The sequence below is a fragment of the Buteo buteo genome, chromosome 13, assembly GCF_964188355.1.
Source record: "Buteo buteo chromosome 13, bButBut1.hap1.1, whole genome shotgun sequence".
NCBI lineage: Eukaryota > Metazoa > Chordata > Aves > Accipitriformes > Accipitridae > Buteo > Buteo buteo.
This window is the reverse complement of record NC_134183.1, coordinates 37273486-37291756: the sequence shown is the minus strand read 5'-3', so window position 1 is coordinate 37291756 and position 18271 is coordinate 37273486. Positions and strand designations below refer to the sequence as shown.

General features: G+C 58.2%; 2 protein-coding genes across 6 annotated transcripts; one reads left to right on the top strand and one right to left on the bottom strand.

Moving 5' to 3' along the window:
- Positions 1-943: 943 nt before the first annotated feature.
- Positions 944-6825, bottom strand: STOML1 (stomatin like 1). Of its 3 annotated transcripts, none has more exons than XM_075045685.1 (7): positions 6207-6825; positions 5900-6006; positions 5605-5754; positions 4895-5098; positions 3814-4042; positions 2967-3185; positions 944-2249 (listed from the first exon to the last, which is right to left on the bottom strand). In XM_075045685.1, the coding sequence occupies exons 1-7, from the start codon at positions 6352-6354 to the stop codon at positions 2047-2049; spliced, it is 1260 nt and encodes a 419-aa protein (XP_074901786.1). In that variant the 5' UTR covers positions 6355-6825; the 3' UTR covers positions 944-2046. The 3 variants fall into 3 exon arrangements, with proteins under 3 accessions (XP_074901786.1, XP_074901787.1, XP_074901788.1); XM_075045686.1 differs by having other exon boundaries at positions 2967-3182; XM_075045687.1 differs by lacking the exons at positions 5900-6006; positions 6207-6825 and having other exon boundaries at positions 4895-5165; positions 5605-5750.
- A 26-nt stretch (positions 6826-6851) lies between these two features.
- Positions 6852-17778, top strand: LOC142039231 (protein PML-like). 3 transcript variants are annotated; one of them, XM_075045683.1, is made up of 10 exons: positions 6852-6891; positions 8330-8430; positions 9153-9720; positions 10144-10721; positions 11163-11215; positions 11670-11750; positions 11840-12056; positions 12733-12785; positions 15491-15647; positions 15741-17778. In XM_075045683.1, the coding sequence occupies exons 2-10, from the start codon at positions 8385-8387 to the stop codon at positions 16313-16315; spliced, it is 2328 nt and encodes a 775-aa protein (XP_074901784.1). In that variant the 5' UTR covers positions 6852-6891; positions 8330-8384; the 3' UTR covers positions 16316-17778. The 3 variants fall into 3 exon arrangements, with proteins under 3 accessions (XP_074901784.1, XP_074901781.1, XP_074901782.1); XM_075045680.1 differs by having other exon boundaries at positions 11163-11239; XM_075045681.1 differs by lacking the exon at positions 6852-6891 and adding an exon at positions 6928-7021 and having other exon boundaries at positions 11163-11239.
- Positions 17779-18271: the final 493 nt, after the last annotated feature.

The following is an 18271-nucleotide window of genomic DNA, read 5'->3' as shown; positions in this document are numbered from 1 at the left end:
CGCTGTAAGTAACTCCTCCTTCGGGTCGGGAGGGGGGAGCCGCACAGAGCCAGCTCCCAGCCTCGGTTACACCCCTCCACACACACCCGAAAAAGAGCTTCGCAGCCGGCTCAGCCCTTCCCGGAGGGAAGAAATCCAGGGGGGACCCCAAGACCACCCCTCCCGAAAGGTGTTTTCCCGAGGAGCAGCATTCCCCCAGAAAATGTAAGCAGGGCCCCAGCGCCCTGTCCCGCTCCGGGGGGGCAGTGCCAAAGGGGGGTCAGCTTCTGCCCCCCCCCCCCCTTGGAGAGGTTTTCCACATCCCTCTTTGTCCTGGGGGGCTGGATCCTGGCTTTCCTTTGCCCCTTCCTGCAGGGCATCGGTACCCCTTCCCCAGCCATCTGCACCATGGGGACCACCACGAAAGAGGGACCACCACGAAAGGAGGACCACCATGAAAAGGGTGACCATGAAAAGGGGGACCGCCACGAAAAGGGTGACCACCACAAAAGGGGGACCGCCACGAAAAGGGGGACCACCACGAAAGGGGGACCACCACGAAAAGGGGGACCACCACGAAAAAGGGGACCACCACGAAAAGGGTGACCACCACGAAAGGGGTACCACCACGAAAAGGGGGACCACCACGAAAGGGGGACCACCACAAAAAGGGGGACCACCACGAAAAAGGGGACCACCAGGAAAGGGGGACCACCAGGAAAGGGGGACCATCACAAAAGGGCGCCCAGGAGGAGCGCTTGGGGGTTCACCTAGCCTGGCATCCCCAAAAGGAGAGGGCATGGTGGGGCACTGCTGTCACCTCCCCTCGGGGCTTTTGATGCCTTTAGGATCTCCAAAGCTTGGCCCAGGCTGGTGCCGCCCAGCCCCAGGGTTTGAAGAAGATATTTACCAGGTAGCTTGGCCAGATTGCACCGGTGAAATGTTTTAATTTTGGAAACACTGGTTCAGCAAAAACATCCTGGGGGCTGGTAAAGCTGCCTGGAGCTCCAAGACATTTTAACCCCTGGGGTGCTGGGTGCTGTTGGGGAGCTGAGCATCCCCAGAGAGGCCGTGCCGCATCCCGACAACTCTTCCTCGCCGTCGCAGGACTTAATGTATTGGAGTCACACCACGCAGTCTCCTTGACCGGCAGCAGCTCCCAGGCCTTGGTCAGCACGTGGCCTTTTTACGCAGTGCCCTGGGGTCCCTTGGGGAAACCGAGGCACCGAGGGGTGCCGCCCCATCTGCCTGCAGAACTCACAGCCCACTGCTGCCCAAGCATAAGGCTGCAGACCAGGTTTATTGTCCATTGAGAGTTGATAGAAAGGAAGCTTACAAAATAAATAAATATCTATATATGCCTCTATACAGTCCACACACCCCCACAGACAGACCTCACAGCACACATGCAAAAACACTTTGAAGCACAAATTAGCGCAATCACTTATTACAAACCGCTGTGTCGGGAAGGCTCGGGTACCTCCAGGCAGGTCATTCCCCAAATCGCCACCTCTGCTCCTTCCCCATAAATGCCAGTATCCCATTAGCAGTGCCACGCTGGACCCCAACTCCAGCCCGCTGGTGGCATCCCAGTCTGGTCCAGCCAGCCCTCGTGCCCCGCTTCGGCTGCCCACCCCACCGCATGACTACCGTCCTTGGCCACAGTGTCTCTATCCAAACTGCTCAGCTCTTGCCCCTTCCAGTCGGAGATGCCCGGCCATGCAGCCCATTGTGGGGGCACCAGGACATCGGTCTGTACCCTGGTGGCATATTGGCCAAAGGACCTGGAAGCAAACTAGCACACGCTGGGGTGCCAACTGGTTCCCATCCCCTAACGTTGTAGGCAAAGGATGGGCAGGGGAGGTAAAGCCAAGGACAAGGACAGGCAGCAGAGCTCACCCTCAGTTTCCATGCTCAGGTCTTCACCCAACTCCTGCAGCCTCCACGGGGAGGGTGGCAGGAGCTGCAGTGGGGCGAGGTCCCCACCGTGCAGCCCCCCTGTACATCCCCCCACCTTTGCACACCTACAAAGACACATGCACACAGACACGCACCCACACACATGCTCTATCTACGTTGCTTCATCGCCTTGATGAGCTCCTCCAGCTTCAGGGCAAGGTGCAGGTCACCTTTCACCTGCAGCCTCCCGCTCACGTAGGCACTCAAGGGGCGCAGGTCACCCAAGAAGAGGTCCTGCAGGTCTTTCTCTGCCACCTCCAGAATGACGTCGGGGCTGCCCTCGGGCATGCCATGGCCAGCCCGCCCGCTGCCTGTAGGACACGATGGGTGAGATAAGGAGAAACGGTGGGCTTCAGGACCCAGCCTTGCCTGCTAGCATTCCCCCCCACCACTTCATAAGGATTGAGTTGGGCCAGATGATGGGCAAGGGCCTGGCAGGGGGACTTTGGAGACAGGAGCCCTTACTCCTTATGGAGATAAATTTCTCTTGCGTTCCTCCGAAAACGTTCTGTTACAGTGGTCCACCTCCAAACCCTGTGCTACTTTTGCCATGGGCCCCAGGAAAACTGTCAGCAACCACGGGGGGATGGATGAGGGTGCTGGAAGGACATCTTCCAGCATGGCAGTGGCCCAAGGTGCTGCCCATGCATGTCCTCCCACCCACTACCCCCCTGGGCTGGTGGCACGCAAGAGCCAACAAACCCTGAGGTCTCTGAGCCATCCCACTTGGCCAGCCAGGAAGAGACCTGGCTGCCAATTTTCTATAAATACTCTCTTCCTGAAGGAAAATTCATGGTTTTAACCCAAAACAAATCATACTTTGGACTTCCAGGGAGCATGGACTCAAGGCCACGGTTGCCAAACTGCAGCACTCAGCTGATGGACCCTGGGGTGCCTTTCGCGGAGCTACCAAATGGGCTTGGTTTGGGACCCCCTACCACCAAGCTCGGTGGGGTTCGCAGCATGCAAAGGGGGCACAGGCACAAAATACCCTCCCGCCTCTGACACAACCACCCCAGAGTGGTGACCTGAGGAGAGGTCTATGAAGTAGGTGCTCCGGGTGCCGCTGGGCAGGGCGATGTTGACCTGGTAGGATGCTCCCACCTGGGCGACCAGGGCCTCGGAGAGGACAGGCTCCACTGCCGAGAGCAGCTCGTCCATGCTGGGCTTCCTTTGGGTGCTGCCGGTAGCAGTGAGGAGGGGAGCGGTGGGAGGCTCCACCTCGTTCACCGTCTCCATGCTGTCTGCTGGGGACAAAGGGACAGAAGTGGGTTGAGGAAACACCTTTGGGTGGTGAGCTTTGCTGGTTTGCACGGACCCACCAGAAAAGGTCTCCAGAGCAAAGAAACCCACTTATCCAGCAAGTTTCCACCTAAGCAAGAAGAGGACAACTGGTTTTGCCAGTTCCATCTGCCTGCTCCTCTGTCTGCCACGGGTTACTCTTCCCCTGCTACCAGGGGGTGGAAAATTATCCCTGAAAGAAATAGCAGGGCACAAATTGGTGCAGGGTTTCTGGAAAAAAATCCATGTTGCCCTCAGAAGTGACTCTCTCGGCAAGCTCAGGCTTGGGTTTGCCTGATGGAAATGCTGAGATCTGAGTTGGTCTTGAGCCTGGGCTCCTGCAGATCTGCTCCTGCCCTCCCCAGTCCCATCTCTAATGTCTTGTTAGAAACGTTGTGTTGTGCCATGTGCTGTAAGAAGTTGTGTCCGAAGTGCACAACTCTCCTCCCCCGCTACCAGCCTATTTGTGCTGTGCTCATAGGAGCTTGCTATCTCCCAGACTTTGACTCCTCTGTCAAACAGCCGACAGACACAAAGGTCATCAGGCGGGAGAGACATCCCCCAGCAGAGAAGCAGTAGCCCTGGGTTGGTTACCTGCCTCCGGCGTGCCGGTCCCGCTGCCTGCCAGAGCCAGGGTGTTGTTGAAGAAATGAGCAGCCAGCTGCTGAATGGTGCCATCCAGCCCCTCCAGCCCGGGCATGGGTGGCACGGTGGCCAGAGGGCCAACCAGGTTTTCCCGGGGTGGCTGCAGCACAGCCTCCATGCTCAGCTCCACCCGGTCCACCTCCAGGCCCCAGGACTTGGTCATGTCATTTATCTCCAGCTGCAGAGCCAGGAAGAAAGGGAGAGGTGTTGGCAGCCTAGGCAGAGCTGCCATGGGTATGGCCGTGGAGACCACCCACCATAGAACCCCCAACCGTGGGCATCCCAGAGCTTATACTTCTGCTGCCCACCAGCTTTAGATGTGGGGTGTTGGACCGGGCTCAGTTGTCCACCTCCTCCAAGCTGTCCAGTCTCACGTTCAACCCTGCTCCCCCAGTCGCTCTCCCAGTTTGGAGGAGGTCAGGACAGGGAGGACTGGTCTGTCTTGTTCCCCTTTCTACAGTTCGCTCCCAGGCTGGGCCCTTTCTTTGCTCCCCCCGGGCAACATGTCCTGGTGTGTGCTCCTCCAGGCAAGCATTTCTGGCCTCCAGACTACTCCAGGCACCCCAGAGTTAGCAGTATATCCCCCCAGCCTCCATTTATATCATCCCTCGTAGACATGCAACCCGCAAGATTTTGGCCTGGCCCAGGTCAGCTGCAGGCACTACCTATCGCCCCTCTGCCACTGCCCTGTCCTGCTTCTCTCCCCAAAAGCCCTTTCCAGTTTTCAGGCCCCTCCAGACATTTTCCTGGTGGAGATATGGAGGTCAAATTTAAGCCTGCCAACAACATGTGGGCTTTTCTGCATGGCCAAAGCCCTCAGAGAGAAGCCACAAAGCTCCAGAGATCCACAGGCCGAAGGTATCTACTCCCCACTAATCACCACATTTTCCCAGCTCCTTTCCTTGGCCAGGTCCGTGGCCAGATGGACTTTCAGCAGCTCCATCTTTCCCTTACTGTTACTTCCATACCAAGAGCCCAAGGGGTCGGGGGTGCTTGGGTGGCTCTGTGGAGTGCTGGGGGAAGTCCTCACCAGCAGCTGCTCCCCAATCCTCAGCTTCTCCACCTGGATCTCACGGAGGCTCTTCTTCACCAAGGTCTTGGTCATGGCGTTCTGCGCCGTCATCCGGGTGGCCGTGATGAGGTCCTTCACCATCATAACGGACAACACGGGGTCCCACACCCGGAACTGGACGTCAGCACCCATGGAGATGACTGCCCCATCCTTGGAGGTCAGCTGGGGCAGAGGGGAGTCAGGATCTCTCCCCCTCTCCGCCCCACGGCCCAACCCTTGTGCGTAGAGCCTGGGAGCAAAGGCGTTCACTTCTTTCCCAGCTGTCAACCAGCTCTAGATCTCTTTATTAAGAGGGTTATTAGAAACCAAACCAACCCGAATAACTAAGTTAGGGCTAGTTTGAATGGCGAGGGCAGTTTCCAGCATGGGGCTGTTGTTGAAAGACATTTAGGAGGGATAGGGATTGATGGTTTTGAGATGTCTCCAGCCAGGAACACCCATTGAGCAAGGTGTGCAAAGTCAAGAGGAGCTTTTCAGCTACAGGCAGGTGAGATGGGGACTCTGGCTTCACAGCACAGCTAACCCCCCTCATCGCCTCGCTGTGACGATGGAGGAACTGAAAGTTGGGCCATGCGTGGCACCAAGGGTCAGACCATCCCAAAAATCCACCTGCTCTGGGTATTTTAGAGAAGTCTCTCTATCCTGCCCTGAGGCCCAAGGCAGCTCACCTTGCAGGGGGGCACATTGAAGGCCCTCGTCCTCAGATCCACTCGCTGCCAGTGATCGATGAAGGGCAGCAGCAGGACCACGCCGGGTCCCTGTGGCGCCCGGATGCGGCCCAGGCGGAAGATGATCATTCGCTCATAGGTGGGCACAATCTGGAACGGGAAAGTTGAGACCAGGGCAGAAGCAAAACCCTGGGTCCTGTGGTGCCAGGAGCAATGGGACCAGGGGCAGCCAGAAACGGTCCCCCCCATGGAGGAGGAGTTGCCATCCCACTCCTCACCTGCTTTCCTCCCTTACCTTCAAGGCAAACCATCCTGAGATGGGGAAGGTGACAACCATCAGCAAGAAGACCAAGGAGGTGATAATGCCGTGGCAGATCCAGGATAGCCAACCCTGTGAGGAGTCTGCAAGGGGGCGAAAGGGGGATGTACCTGCTCCAAACCCCCCTATCCTGCCCATGAACCCCTATTCAAGCCTCTTCCCCCACGCACCCTGCACCCCAGAGAAGCTGGCAGTGTGGGGGGCACCCAGCCAGCGTGACACCCTCCAGCAAAAGCAGCAATGGGGAGGAAGGTAGCCATTGCCCTCTAAGGTTAGGACTCACCTGTGGTATTCCCGGCCGGCCCCAGAGGGTCTTGCTTGGATCCGAAGGAGAAGCTGCCCTTCTGGGCACCGTAGAGCCCAATACTGGACTGCTGGAAGCGGTCAAAGTCTCCCAAGGGAAGAGCCTGGTATCCCGACCGGCTGAACATGGTGCTGGTGCCTTGCACGGGGCCCCCGCTCCCAGCGCTCAGAGCCTGCTAGGGCCAGCTCCCCGCTGCCGTCGCAGCCACCTCTGTGGCTAGCATGGCTTCTGCTTCTCCCCGACCCGATCCTGTGTCCCTGCCCACCCTGACGTGCAACTGGAGAGATGCCGGAGAAGAGCTGACAAGCCCTGCTGTTATCACAGAGGATGCTCGCTAGAAGAAATCAAATCCTTCAGGGGGGGCTTCCTTGCTGGGGTCTCACCCAGGCTGGGGGCTTCACATCCTCCCGGCGACCCTTCGGGCAGGAGCTAGGCCAGGAGATGAAAGCTACGGCCCCGCGGCCGCCCGCAGCCTTGCCATCCCCTTGGAGCTGGGAGATAACCCTGGGGTGTCCCCGGCCACCAGCCCCGTGGCAGCAGGAGCGGAGGAGGCCGTGGCGAGGATGCTGCGGCGGGGAAGGAGGGAGCCGCCGGCGCTTCCTGGTTCACCCGTCATGTGGCTGCTGACGGCACAGGGACGAAACGATTCATGGCTCACGGCTCGGTGAGTTTTTCCGGAGAGGCCCTTACCCAGGAATTGCTTTGGCCGGCCATGGGAAGGACAAGGTCCTCCATCTCACGTTCACCTTGGGTGGCTCCGGAGGGTACCCCAGCCCCACAGGGAAGCGTGAGAGGTATTTTTCCCAGCGATTCCCGCTCCGGCGTGGCCTTGCACCATGCCAACTCCCCCCCCCCGCCTCCATCTCGCCGGTCTGCAAAGGATAGCGGAGGCCAAAAAGCAGCACTGCTGAGGATGGCGGGGGGGGATTGACAATAGGCCAGGTTTAAAGCCCCCCTTGGCTGAAGCGGGGGCCTGAGATGCTGCCCCAGACACAGCAACAGCCCCAGCAGCTGAGCCGGCACCTAGACAGGCGCCCCAACACAGCTCAGGGATCCCGCCTAGCAGCTAAAGCAGAGCTTTGCCATCTGTCCTGGTTTTGGCTGGGGTAGAGTTAATTTTCTTCCCGGTAGCTGGTATAACATTGTGGTTTGGATTCAGTAGGAGAAGAATGTCGATGACACCCTGATGTTTTCAGTTGTTGCTAAGCAGTGTTTAGAGTAAGTCAAGGATTTTTCAGCTTCTCATGGACAGCCAGCAAGAAGGCTGGAGGGGCACAAGGAGTTGGGAGGGAACACAGCCAGGGCAGCTGACCCAAAGTGGCCAAAGGAATATTTTATACTATGGGATGTCATGCCCAGTATGTAAACTGGGGGGAATTGGTCGGGAGGGGGAGATTGCTGCTCGGGTACAGGCTGAGCATTGGTCAGTGGGTGGTGAGCAATTGCATTGTGTATCACTTGTCTTTCTTGGGTTATATTTCACTTTTTTTTATTGTCCTTTTCCTTACAATGATGATTATTATTGTTGTTACGATTATTATTATATTTCTTGTTTTAGTTATTAAACTGTTCTTAGGCCATGAGTTTGACTTATTTGCGATTCTCCTCCCCATCCCACTGGGCAGGAGTGAATAAGCAGCTGCATGATGCTCAGTTGCTGGCTGAGGTTAAGCCATGACACCGACCCCAGCCCGGTGCCGGCACCCCCTCCTTATACCAACATCCCCCCCGTGCCTGCATCCCCGCCCCAGTACCAGCATCGCCCCGCTACCAACATCCCCTCGGTACCAGCATCCCCCCGGTGCCTGCATCCCCACCCCGGTGCCCACATCCCCCCCAGTACCAAAATCTCCACTCCGGTGCAAGCATCCCCACCCTGCTGCCAACATCCCCTGGGTGCCTGCATCCCCACCCCGGTACCAGCATCCCCCCCAACACCCCCCCAAGTTTCCACCGACACCCCAAGGCGAAGGGAAGGCAGGAGCAGGCAGGGCGGAGGGCTCTGCCCGGCGGGGAGCGTGGAACCTCTCCCACCCGGGGAAACCCTCTGCCTTCCCCGCCTTCTTCCCTCCAGCTCCTCCTCTTCTTCCCCCCCCCGGCAGGCTGGGAAAACGAAACGAAAGTCCCCGGTGAACGCTGCTGGCCGCCGTTGTCCACATGCCCGACAGCCCCGTTGCCCCCCGGCCGTCCGGCCCTCCAGCAGGTAACGGGGGGGGTCCCCCCGCTTTTCTGGAGGGGGAGACGGAACGGGGTCGGGGGGGGGGGGACGTGGTAAGGAGGACCCTGCTTTTTTTGGGGGGGGCTCCTGTCTGCGCTGCCGGGCTGGGGGAGGCCGGGGGGCGGGGGGGGGCAAGGGATGGGGACAGCTTTGGGGACAGGGCTGGTGCCAGGTGTCCGGGAGGTTTTGCTGGAATCGGGGGGGGGGGGGACACGACACACCGTCGCCGGGGCCTTCCCCCTTCCCTCCCCGCTCGCAGGGCAGGAAGAGGCGGTGGCCACAAAGCGAAAGAAAAATCGCTTTGTAGCCTTCGCGTCCCTTCCTCCCTCCCAGCTTTGTAAATCCAAAATTCCCCGAAGGACGTGAGGTGGGGAAGGGGGGAGGAGAGCCTCCAAGGGTCCCACACGGAGGGCAGGAGGGAGCACAACCCTTTGCAGCCAGCAGAGAATCTCGCTGGAAGAGCACCCTTTGCCTTGCCTGGGTGCTGCCACCCACTCGCCCTCAGCAGGAGGGATGGAGAGGAGCCGCTCTACCCTCCTTGCGGCTCCCTGATCCCTTCCCTGCAGCAGGGCGGGTAAGGTGGGCTGCCCACAGGTGGCCTGCATGACCCCACGGGTGGCCTGCATGACCCCACGGGTGGGATTGAGCCTCCCGTCCCCTTCCATCTTACGCGCTCCAACGGGGTCTTTCCCCCACATCCCACCTAGATGGAGACAGTGCCACCGCCCCCAAGGAGACGGGACCCCAGCCAGGTACACCCTTGTGCTCCCCTCCGTCCCACCCTCCCGCGATGGAAGATGACTTCCAGTTCGTCCTTTGCGAGGGCTGCCGGCAGGAATCGCCCAACCTCAAGCTCCTCACCTGCCTCCACACCTTGTGCCTCGATTGCCTGAGCGAGAACAAGCCCATCAGGCAGTGCCCCGTGTGCCGGACGGCCATCCCGCAGGCCAGCGGCATCCCCGACATGGACAACCTGCTCTTCACCAACCTGCAGGCCAAGCTCAGCATCTACAAGAAGATCAGAGACAGCGATGGTCCAAATTGCAGCCGGTGCCGGGGGGAATCGGCAACGGTGTGGTGCTCCGAGTGCGAGGAGTTCCTCTGCGCCAAGTGCTTTGAGGACCACCAGTGGTTCTTCAAGAAGAGGAGCCACGAAGCCAGGAAGGTGGAGGAGCTTCGTGCCGAGTCAGCCCATCAGTTTCTGGAAGACACCAGAAAGTCCTGCAACCTCTTCTGCTCCCGTCCTGGTCACGCCGACCAGGGCCACATCTCCAGGTGAGAGCAGTGCCTTGTCCCCAGATCCCATCCTGCGCCAAGGGCTTTGGGGCTGCTGCTCTGGGACCAGCTCTGCCGAGAGAGCAGAGCCGAGGGGATTTCGTCACCTGCCTTTGGAGAGGGACTGCTGCAACCCCAGTGAGACCCCAGGCAGGAGCAGGGTGCGATATGGGCCTGGCAGGTCCTCGGGAGAAGGGAGGGGAGCAAAGGTGGGTTGAACACCCAGCTTTGCGCCCACATCTGCAGCCAGTGATGTGAGGCAAAGCCCTTTCCCGCCCCGTGCCTCAGTTTCCCCTCTCATTAAGCTCCTCAGCTGTCCCTCAGGGAGGGGGAATCATACCCAGCACGGTAGAAATGCTTTTCTCCCCACTGCTCACCTACCAGCTTTGAATGATGCTCCTGGGTTGTTTTTTTTTTCCCTAGCATCTACTGCAAGAGGTGCGAGAAGGCGCTGTGCTGCTCGTGCGCGCTGCTGGACAGCCAGCACGCCCCGTTCTGCGACATCCGCAGCGAGACCCAGTGCAGGCAGGAGGAGCTGGGCACCATGAACCAGGAGCTGAAGCAGAAGAGAAGCGGCTTCGAGGCCACCTACGCGGCGCTGCAGGATGAGGCCGCCCGGCTGGAGGAGGCGCAGCGGGAGATGCGGGAGCTGATCGGGCAGCGCGTGGAGCAGCTGGTGCGGCTGATCCGGCAGGAGGAAGAGGAGCTGCTGGGGCTGGTGGAAGCGTGGCAGGAGCAGGGCCGGCGGGAGCTGGCGAGGGAGCTGCAGCACGTGGAAGGGGTGCTGCGGCGGATGGAGGCGGGCGAGCGGCTGGTGGAGAAGATGAGGCTCTACGCCACGGAGCAGGAGGTGATGGACATGCAGCCCTTCATCAAGGACTCGCTGGACGAGCTGCAGCGGCTGCAGCCGCCGGCGGCCGGGGACCGAGCGCAGTCTGGGGACTTGGCCAAGTGCAGAGCCAGGCTGCAGGCGCTGGTGGAGCGTGTCATGGGGCACCCAGGTGAGGACTCACTGTGGGGATGGATCCAGCCACCCCGCAGGCAGCAGGGACTTGGGCCAGCTCAGAAAGCCATCACCCAGCACTGGGTCCTGCAGGGTTCAGAGCCACCTCCCTGCAGCAAAAGGAGCCCAGATTCACTCTCGTAGAGTGCTTGTTTCCACTGGGGCCAAGATTCGCTCCTTTCATTATATGGCCAGAGCCCCTTTTTGGTCTCCTACCAATCTGACAGGCTCTGGTGATGCCGATTTCTGGGTCCCCAGAGGCTCCTAAACCCCTTGGGCCATCCCAAACTGAAGGCCTGGGAAAGGGAAAGGAGATCAGAGCTGCCCCTTCCTTGCTGCAGCTGCCGAGTAGGTTTTTCCCAGCTCAGCTGCTGCCAGGGCCGGGTGGGAGCTCCAGAGGCTCTGACTTGAGATCGCATCCCTGCTCTCTCCCTTGCAGGTACTAATTCCCAAGCTGCCCCCATGGTTGATGTGGCCCTGGAGAAAAACCTGGTGAGATGTCCATGTTTCATCCCGGTGCGCTACCATGGATCCCCCTTCCTCTGACCTTTGCAAGCCTTTCCCAAGGGTCTACCTTCCCCTCCCCAGCCCATCGCTCCCATTCCTTCCTCAACAACAAACCCCCAGGGGTGTTTCTCCCTGGACAGAGAAGAACCTGCTTGGTAGCCATCTACACACAGGCATGCTCCTACCGCATCCCACTATTCTGCTCCTGCTGCTTCATCCCTCATTTTCAGCAGGGAAAACCGTAGCCTCTCCCAGCTGTAGCACTGCCAAACACCTGCAACTCAGGCACAAGCCTTGAGCCAAGCCGGAGGTCCGGGCTGTGCCTCAGTTTCCCCCCTGCTGAGGATGTTTCTGCCCCCCCCTCAAGGCCAGCCCAGCCCTGCAGAGGGGTTGGTGGTCTTGAGGTTCACCCTAATGCTGCTCTGTGCTCTCTCCACAGCAAGGGGAGCCGGTCCAGCCCAAGAGCCAGACCATCTTGCCCACCTTCACCATCAACCTTGAGGAGATGCAGATGAGCCCGGTAAGAACCTCCCCGGACAGGCAGGAGCCTTTGGGGACCAGGAGATGCCACCCCAGCACCTTACATCCCCTGTGCTCTCCTTTCTCCAGGCTGTCTCCATCAGCACGTGGCCCAAGCGGAGGTCGCACTGCGTGGAAACAGGCAGCCAGATCTCACCCAAGGTACTGAAGCTGGAGTATGACAACATGCCGGTCCCCATCAATCCCAGTTCAAACCAGTGGGATGGCAGAATGGGACCCAGAGCCTCCACACCAAGCCAGAACTGCAGCAGCATCCCTGCCACCAGCAGCCACATTGATGATGCAGGTGGGGACCGGGGGCATGGCCCTCCTCATTACCCCATCTCTTCCCTCCTCTTATGGGGGTCTCCCATCTTTCCTGGGCTCTGTGCACCCCCATGCACTCAGACACTTGCCCAACCTCCCCTGGGTCAGAGTAGCAGAGGGTGGTAGCTGGTTCCCAGGGGGTAAATAGGAGAGCAATGCTCAGGGGTGGACACGGATGCTCCATCCAGCTCCATGTCCTGCCTCCAAGGTAGCCAAAAACCAGGCCTAGGGAAGAGCGTAGCAGCAGGGTAAGTGTGCAGAGACTCCTCTGCCTTCTGCTCCAGGAGCTCTGGATTTTCCTGGAGTAAAAAAAAATACTACAATTTTTAGCAAAACACATTTTCTTCCCCAAACTCACCCAGCCCTGCTGCAGCATCTCTCAGCGAGGGGCCCAGGGCTCAGCCCTGCAAACAGGTGGGAGGATGAAATGCATCTTCTGGAGAGGCTGGTACATGGGGTGAACCAGCAGTGGAGAGGTTGCCCCCACCTTGGGGTGGATCCAAGAGCACCCAAGGGCTGGGTGGTTCATGGTCTTGGCAGAAGCATTTGTCCTTTGCTGCAAAAATCGGGAGATAAGATCAGTCCTCCCATGGGAAAACCGGTGTGATCCGAAATCACAGTCTTGAAGCTTGAGTGTCCTCCTGTTCCTTCCGCAGAAGACACCAGCATCATCATCTCCAGCTCAGAGGACAGCTCAGAAGACACGGTGGTGAGTGTAACGGCAGACTTCACTCCTTGCTGAGCCACGCTGCAGGCAGAAGAGGCAGCTGAACCCCTTCGTCTCTGGGGTGCCTTTCCCTTTCCTCCAGCCTCGCTCAGACTTGAGCCTTCTCCCTTCCCACCATCAGCCAGAAACTTGCTTGCGTCTTTCTCTTCCCCTTTGGTTGCTCCCAGGTGGCAGGGTATCTGGGCTATCCCAAATCTAGTCCCCATGGGCTAAGACCTTTGCTGGTATCTCCTGGTATTCTAGAGCAGCCAGGGTCCTCTCCTGCAGGCAGCAAACCCCACCTAAATCAAGCAAATCAGCTCTGAGGTGGGATTCCATACCACCCGTCCTCCAAGACAACCCTTTTGAGTTGGTCCTTATGGCCTCTTCCTTTCCACCTCACTGGAAAGGTTGTTCTCAGCTTAAAAAAAAAAAATCAATTTTCATATAAAAATCAAGTTTGCGAGTTGAATGTCGCATTGCTGCTCGCAAAGTTCATCAGTCCTGCGTCTACACAGGCTGAAAAGCTCCCGGGAGCCACCAGAGCAGGTAGGGACCATCTGAGCATCCCCAAAGTGACATTTCCAAGCTCCCCACGGTGGCATTTCACAGCACCGATGTTGGTGAGCTGCAACCAAACAGCCCTGGCTGAGGTGGTTAGATGAACCAAGAGCATGGGATCCCTGCTGAGATGCCCCATCACCATCATGAGCAGGGGATCCCTTTGGAAATGGAGGTGAGCATGGCTGATTTGGGGGCAGGGGGGGATTTTCCAACACTGGCTTAATGAGGGGTTAACAGCCCCATTATTATTTTTTTTTTTTTGTATAAACTAATGCAGAAGCTCTTCTTACTCTTCAATAAAGCTGTTCCCAGATTAAATCCCAGCCCACTGCTGGCTTCTTTTATTTTTCGCTTTGCTGTTTTTCCTTGCTCTCCTGCTTCATCTCTAAAAGGGGGGGGGGGGGGGGAAGGGAAGAAGAGTTGTGGGGCTAAAACCCTGTCCCCACTCCCTGCTAGTGCCAAAAAATCCCAAGGCTGCTGCTTTTGGGGCTGTTAGCTACTTGCTGTGAGAAATCCCTGTGTGACTCAGGTGTCCTTTGGTACGATGTGGATTTAAGGGTGTAGCAAAGGCACAGGCTGAAAAAAGGGAGGTTCCCAGGGGTATAAACATCTCGGTAATGGTCTGGTGCTGGGCACTAGACAAGTGCAACCTTGAAAGCTGGGAAAAATTGGCTTAAAGCCTGGAAAAGTGGTGGGGGGAATAGCAGCTAAGTGAGAAAAAAGGCTGAGCAATGGGATGAGGCAGCAGGAAGCATCCCAGGGAAGCTGCAGCTTTCAGGGGGTGGAGGGCAAGGGCTGAGGACCTGCCTAGAAGCTCAGACATCTAAAAGGAGATCTTGGGGCCGGGAAGGAACCTTTGTGGGGTGACCTGGAGACTGTCATGCTCTGCATGACAGCTGAAGCTGCAAGAGCATCGCCAGAGCCCAGCTCTGCCCGGATCCATCACCCACAGCCACTGCGGTGCTACGAGCCCGTGTCTCTGCATGGGTGATTTTCCTCCCCCCAAACCCTGCACATTTTCCCTTTCTGCTTAACCCTTCAATAAAACCTTTTTTGCATAGAAATTCAATTTGCTCGTTGCTGGTTTGGGTAACAAGAGCATCTGCGATTACATTTTGTCACCGAGTTTGGTTCATCTAACTCCCTTCAGGCCAGCTGGGTCATTCCAGGCACAGCCCGGCAAGGGGGACATGGGGCACTGCCACCACCAGTACCATCCTTCTCCTGTCCCTTCCCAGACAGAGGAACCCCATACGCCCTTCAGACACTTAATTTTAACCTGGCATTTAAGCAATCCCACGTCCCCTGAGCTGGGGAGCGCTTGGTTTTGCTCACATGCCTGCAGACATTGGTCCAGCCGCATTTCCACCACTCCTGGGCTGCAGGTGAAGATGCAGAGGGGTGGTGCAGAGGGAGATGGATGCCCCGTCGCTGCAGGGTGCCCAGGCCGGCGGTGCAGGATTGTCCCTGGGGGAAAGAGGGAGGGAAACCAAGGTTGGAGCTTCTTGAATGTATCGCTGTCCTACTCTTCCCATAGGGAGATACTGGCTATGGGTGTTCATCCCTGCTGAGGCTGGGCAGGGGATGGTTGGTGTGGCTGCTTTTACACCCTGTTGGGAAGCACCTCTGTAGCTTTTGGTTCTGTTGAGCCTGGAGAGGCACCGAACCTCCTCCTGGCCCAACTCAGTCCCCTTTTCCTCTAGACACCAACCAGATCTTTAAGTCTAGTGGTATCTCACACGGTGAGGTTGCTCAGCTACATTTATGTCCCTGCATGCGCTGCATCCACGAGACGCGCAGAAAGGGACAGCAAGACCCCAGACCTGCGTGTTGTGTCCTCTGGCCTGGATCCCACCTCCTGCTTAGGACGAGCTGCATTCAGGGCTCTGCTCTTGCTCACTTGGCCCAGACCCTGGTTTTGGGCTCTTAACAGAGCTCCTCATGGCCAGCCCGCTCCTGAGACACAACACACACCCAACCCACCCCTAGCAGTGCCAGGACATCAGACTCTGGGGGTTTCATGGCATTGCACACGACCAGGTCCTTGCCCATGGCCAACTGTGGACCCAAGGGTGCTCCTCATGCCTTCCCAGCCAGGTCCAAGCAGGCAGACGGGACTTGCCCCCTTCTCCAATCTCTTGCAGGCTTCCAGCAAGCCCAAGGACAGCAAGGAGCCCTCCAGCCCCACGTGGTCCGGGAGCGGCACCTCACCCCACCTCAGCACTGGCCCCACGAGCCCCTGGGACGACAGGTTGGAGCTGAGCACCTTGGTGTTCCTCAGCTTGAAGGTTGACCAGAAAAGTGAGCATTGCCTTTCCCGGGCATAGGGAGGCTGGGGGGGCAGAGAGGGGCACCCCAAGTACTTACTCCAGTCCTGTCCTTTCCCCTCCGCAGCCCAGCTCATCACAGAGGTGGCAGCAGTAAACAGAGAGCACACCTTCAAGACGCTGATTCAGACACCCGAGTCGGTGCTGGCGCTGCTCTCCCAGGGCGTCCCCATCGAGGTGGGGATGCAGCACCTCCTCTGGTACCTCTCCCCGCTCCCCAGGCCCATCCTCATCGTCTATAACTTCTGGGCACTGGAGCTGCCCGCTCTCTTTAAAGCCCTGGATGCCACGGGCAGGAAAGTGGACTTCTGCCGCATTGTGGGCGGTTACGTGGATATGTTGTCCTTGATCAAAGAAAAGCTGCCCAAGGCCCCTTCTTACAAGCTGAAGAACCTGCTGAGAAGGCACCTCCAGCAGCAGCTCAACGAGGGCAGCGCGCTGGCCACGGCCAAGGCCTTGCAGGAGCTTTGGGGAGCCCTGGAGCTCCCTGACTGTGCTGATGCGGGGATGATGCTCACCCACTGCAACCTGCAGAGCTACACGATCCTGCGGCCCCTGGTACAGGAGAAACTGCTCACCAGGAGGGCGGCCAAGATCCTGGCCCGGCGCAGCCTCATCCTCTGGGAGCTGGAAGAGGCGTGAGCACGACCGTGGGGTGAGTCGAGTTGGCCAGGTCTCAGGTTAACCGTGCCAGGGATGCCCACGGTGGCATCAAACGGGACTCGCGGACCCTCTCTGCTCCTAGCATGGGGTTTAAAAGGTTCAGGACCCTGGGTCAGCTCTAGGGGGAAGAAACCACCCAATGGCATTAATATCTTCATTAAATAAATTACACAGCGTAATTTATTGGGGCGTCTCCACCCCTACTTTTCCCAACCAGGTGGGAGGCGAGATACTCGGAGCCCTGTTCGCCCTGCCCGAGCAGCACCTGGTACCTTGCCCCCCTCTCCTCAAACCCTCGCAGCCTGACACACACACCCCCCCCGGTGACAGGCTGGAGGTTGCCAGAGGTGTCCCCAGCCGGGGCTGCGTGTGACAAGGCAGTGAGGGACACACACCACCAGGTGTCCTCTTTGTACAACCGCACACGGCCGGGAGGGTAAGGGCTGGCTCCCCTGCTTGTGCGCACTCACCCGCATCCCTAGAGCACACCGGTGGTCACTCCTTGTACCTGGGAGGTACTGCGGCCGTCACCGGGGCGTCTGGTCTGCTCCATTGAGCACAGAGGGAGAGGGCTGGGGGGATGTAGGGGTCCTCTGGGTGGCCGGAGGTGGGTGAAGATGGGCAGGAATGGGATGTGGTGAAGGTCTCCTCTCCGAGAGGGTGTGGTGGGAGCTGTCAGGCTTGGAAAATCGGGGGGCGACAGGGAGGAAGCGTAACCCCCCCGAATCTTCTGGGAGCCCCCCAAGAACAAGCAGCGGCCCAGACACAGCTTGAAGTATTGGAGCTGGGTCTTGGCCAGCAAGACGGGGGTGGGCAAGGGGGCTGCCTTCTCCCAGGGAAGGGAAGAACGAGGACAGATCCAGCACTGTACAGCAGTTTATAGGGAGCAATCCCAAAGGAGCCCCCACGACCACACAGAGGCACACAGGGCTTGTCACCAAATTCAGGCAATGCCACCTCACCCTGGGGATTCTGTGGTGTCTGATACAGGGCTGTGTGCAGGGGAGCAGCCTCTACAAGGGGCACAGCCGGAGGAGAGCAGACCCCATCTGTCTGCTGTCACCGGCCTCATCAAAGTCTTGTAAAACAATAGCGAAGTCAATGGGCTGCGGCAGCCAGATTAGCTGTTTCTGTGCCCTGAGCTGCCATAAATCTCATTCATCTGGCTAGAAAAGGGTTTGCCACCGCGAGGTGAGCAGAGCAGCAGCCAACAAGCCCCAGCCCTGGAAAAAGGGGCTGCAGCTTGGGTACCCCAGCGGGGTGAGGGCTCCCCAAAAGGTCCCACCAGCTTCCACCTCCAACAGGCAGCTTCTACACACTCGCAGGCTGGTACAGCCCTGCTTGGACCTCCCTTCCACCCACAGCCACCCCATGAAAATCCCCCTCCAAGACAGAGGTATACAGAAGAATTGGAGTCTCTCTGGGTTTTTTTAAGAGCAATAAATAACTTCACTGAATTAAGCGAATCTCCTGAAATGATATATAATATGCTGCTTGCTTGATTGGCTGTTATTAATAATGCATTGCTCAATCTAAACCATTCATAAAACGACTCCCTGCTAGCCCCGAGCAAAGTGCTTTGGGAATCGAGGGGGGGCAAAAAGGAGCAGCATAAATCCTTTCTGTTTATGAAAATGGATTTCTTCCCCCAACAATCATGCAAAACTAATTAGAGCCAAAGGGCTAGTTCCTCTGACTTCGATTACACCCTGCGAGATTGCTCAGGTTGGCTGGCCAGGGTGGGTGGAAGCCCAAGGCAGAGGAGGATTTGCCCCAGTAAGCCAGAGAAAGGTTACCTGGATTCTATTTCTAAGAAAAACATCAGCCTGCTAACTCCCAAACAGGTTTGCATGCCATGGACCATCAAGAGCAAGGACTGAATGGTCAGGACTCTTAAATAACTGGAAAAGCGGTGAGGCAAAGCTGAGGGAAGCC

What these genes read in the sequence shown, in the direction of transcription:
- STOML1 (XM_075045685.1), bottom strand. Translation starts at nt 6,354, where the DNA reads ATGTTCAGCCGGTCGGGATACCAGGCTCTTCCCTTGGGAGACTTTGAC. An exon ending in TCAATGTGCCCCCCTGCAAG is followed by an intron (nt 5,099 to 5,604) that starts GTGAGCTGCCTT and finishes CCTCTGCCCCAG; the next exon opens with CTGACCTCCAAGGATGGGGC. An exon ending in GGATTGGGGAGCAGCTGCTG is followed by an intron (nt 4,043 to 4,894) that starts GTGAGGACTTCC and finishes CTGGCTCTGCAG; the next exon opens with CTGGAGATAAATGACATGAC.
- LOC142039231 (XM_075045680.1), top strand. Translation starts at nt 8,385, where the DNA reads ATGCCCGACAGCCCCGTTGCCCCCCGGCCGTCCGGCCCTCCAGCAG. An exon ending in GACCAGGGCCACATCTCCAG is followed by an intron (nt 9,721 to 10,143) that starts GTGAGAGCAGTG and finishes TTTTTTCCCTAG; the next exon opens with CATCTACTGCAAGAGGTGCG. An exon ending in AGGAGATGCAGATGAGCCCG is followed by an intron (nt 11,751 to 11,839) that starts GTAAGAACCTCC and finishes TCCTTTCTCCAG; the next exon opens with GCTGTCTCCATCAGCACGTG.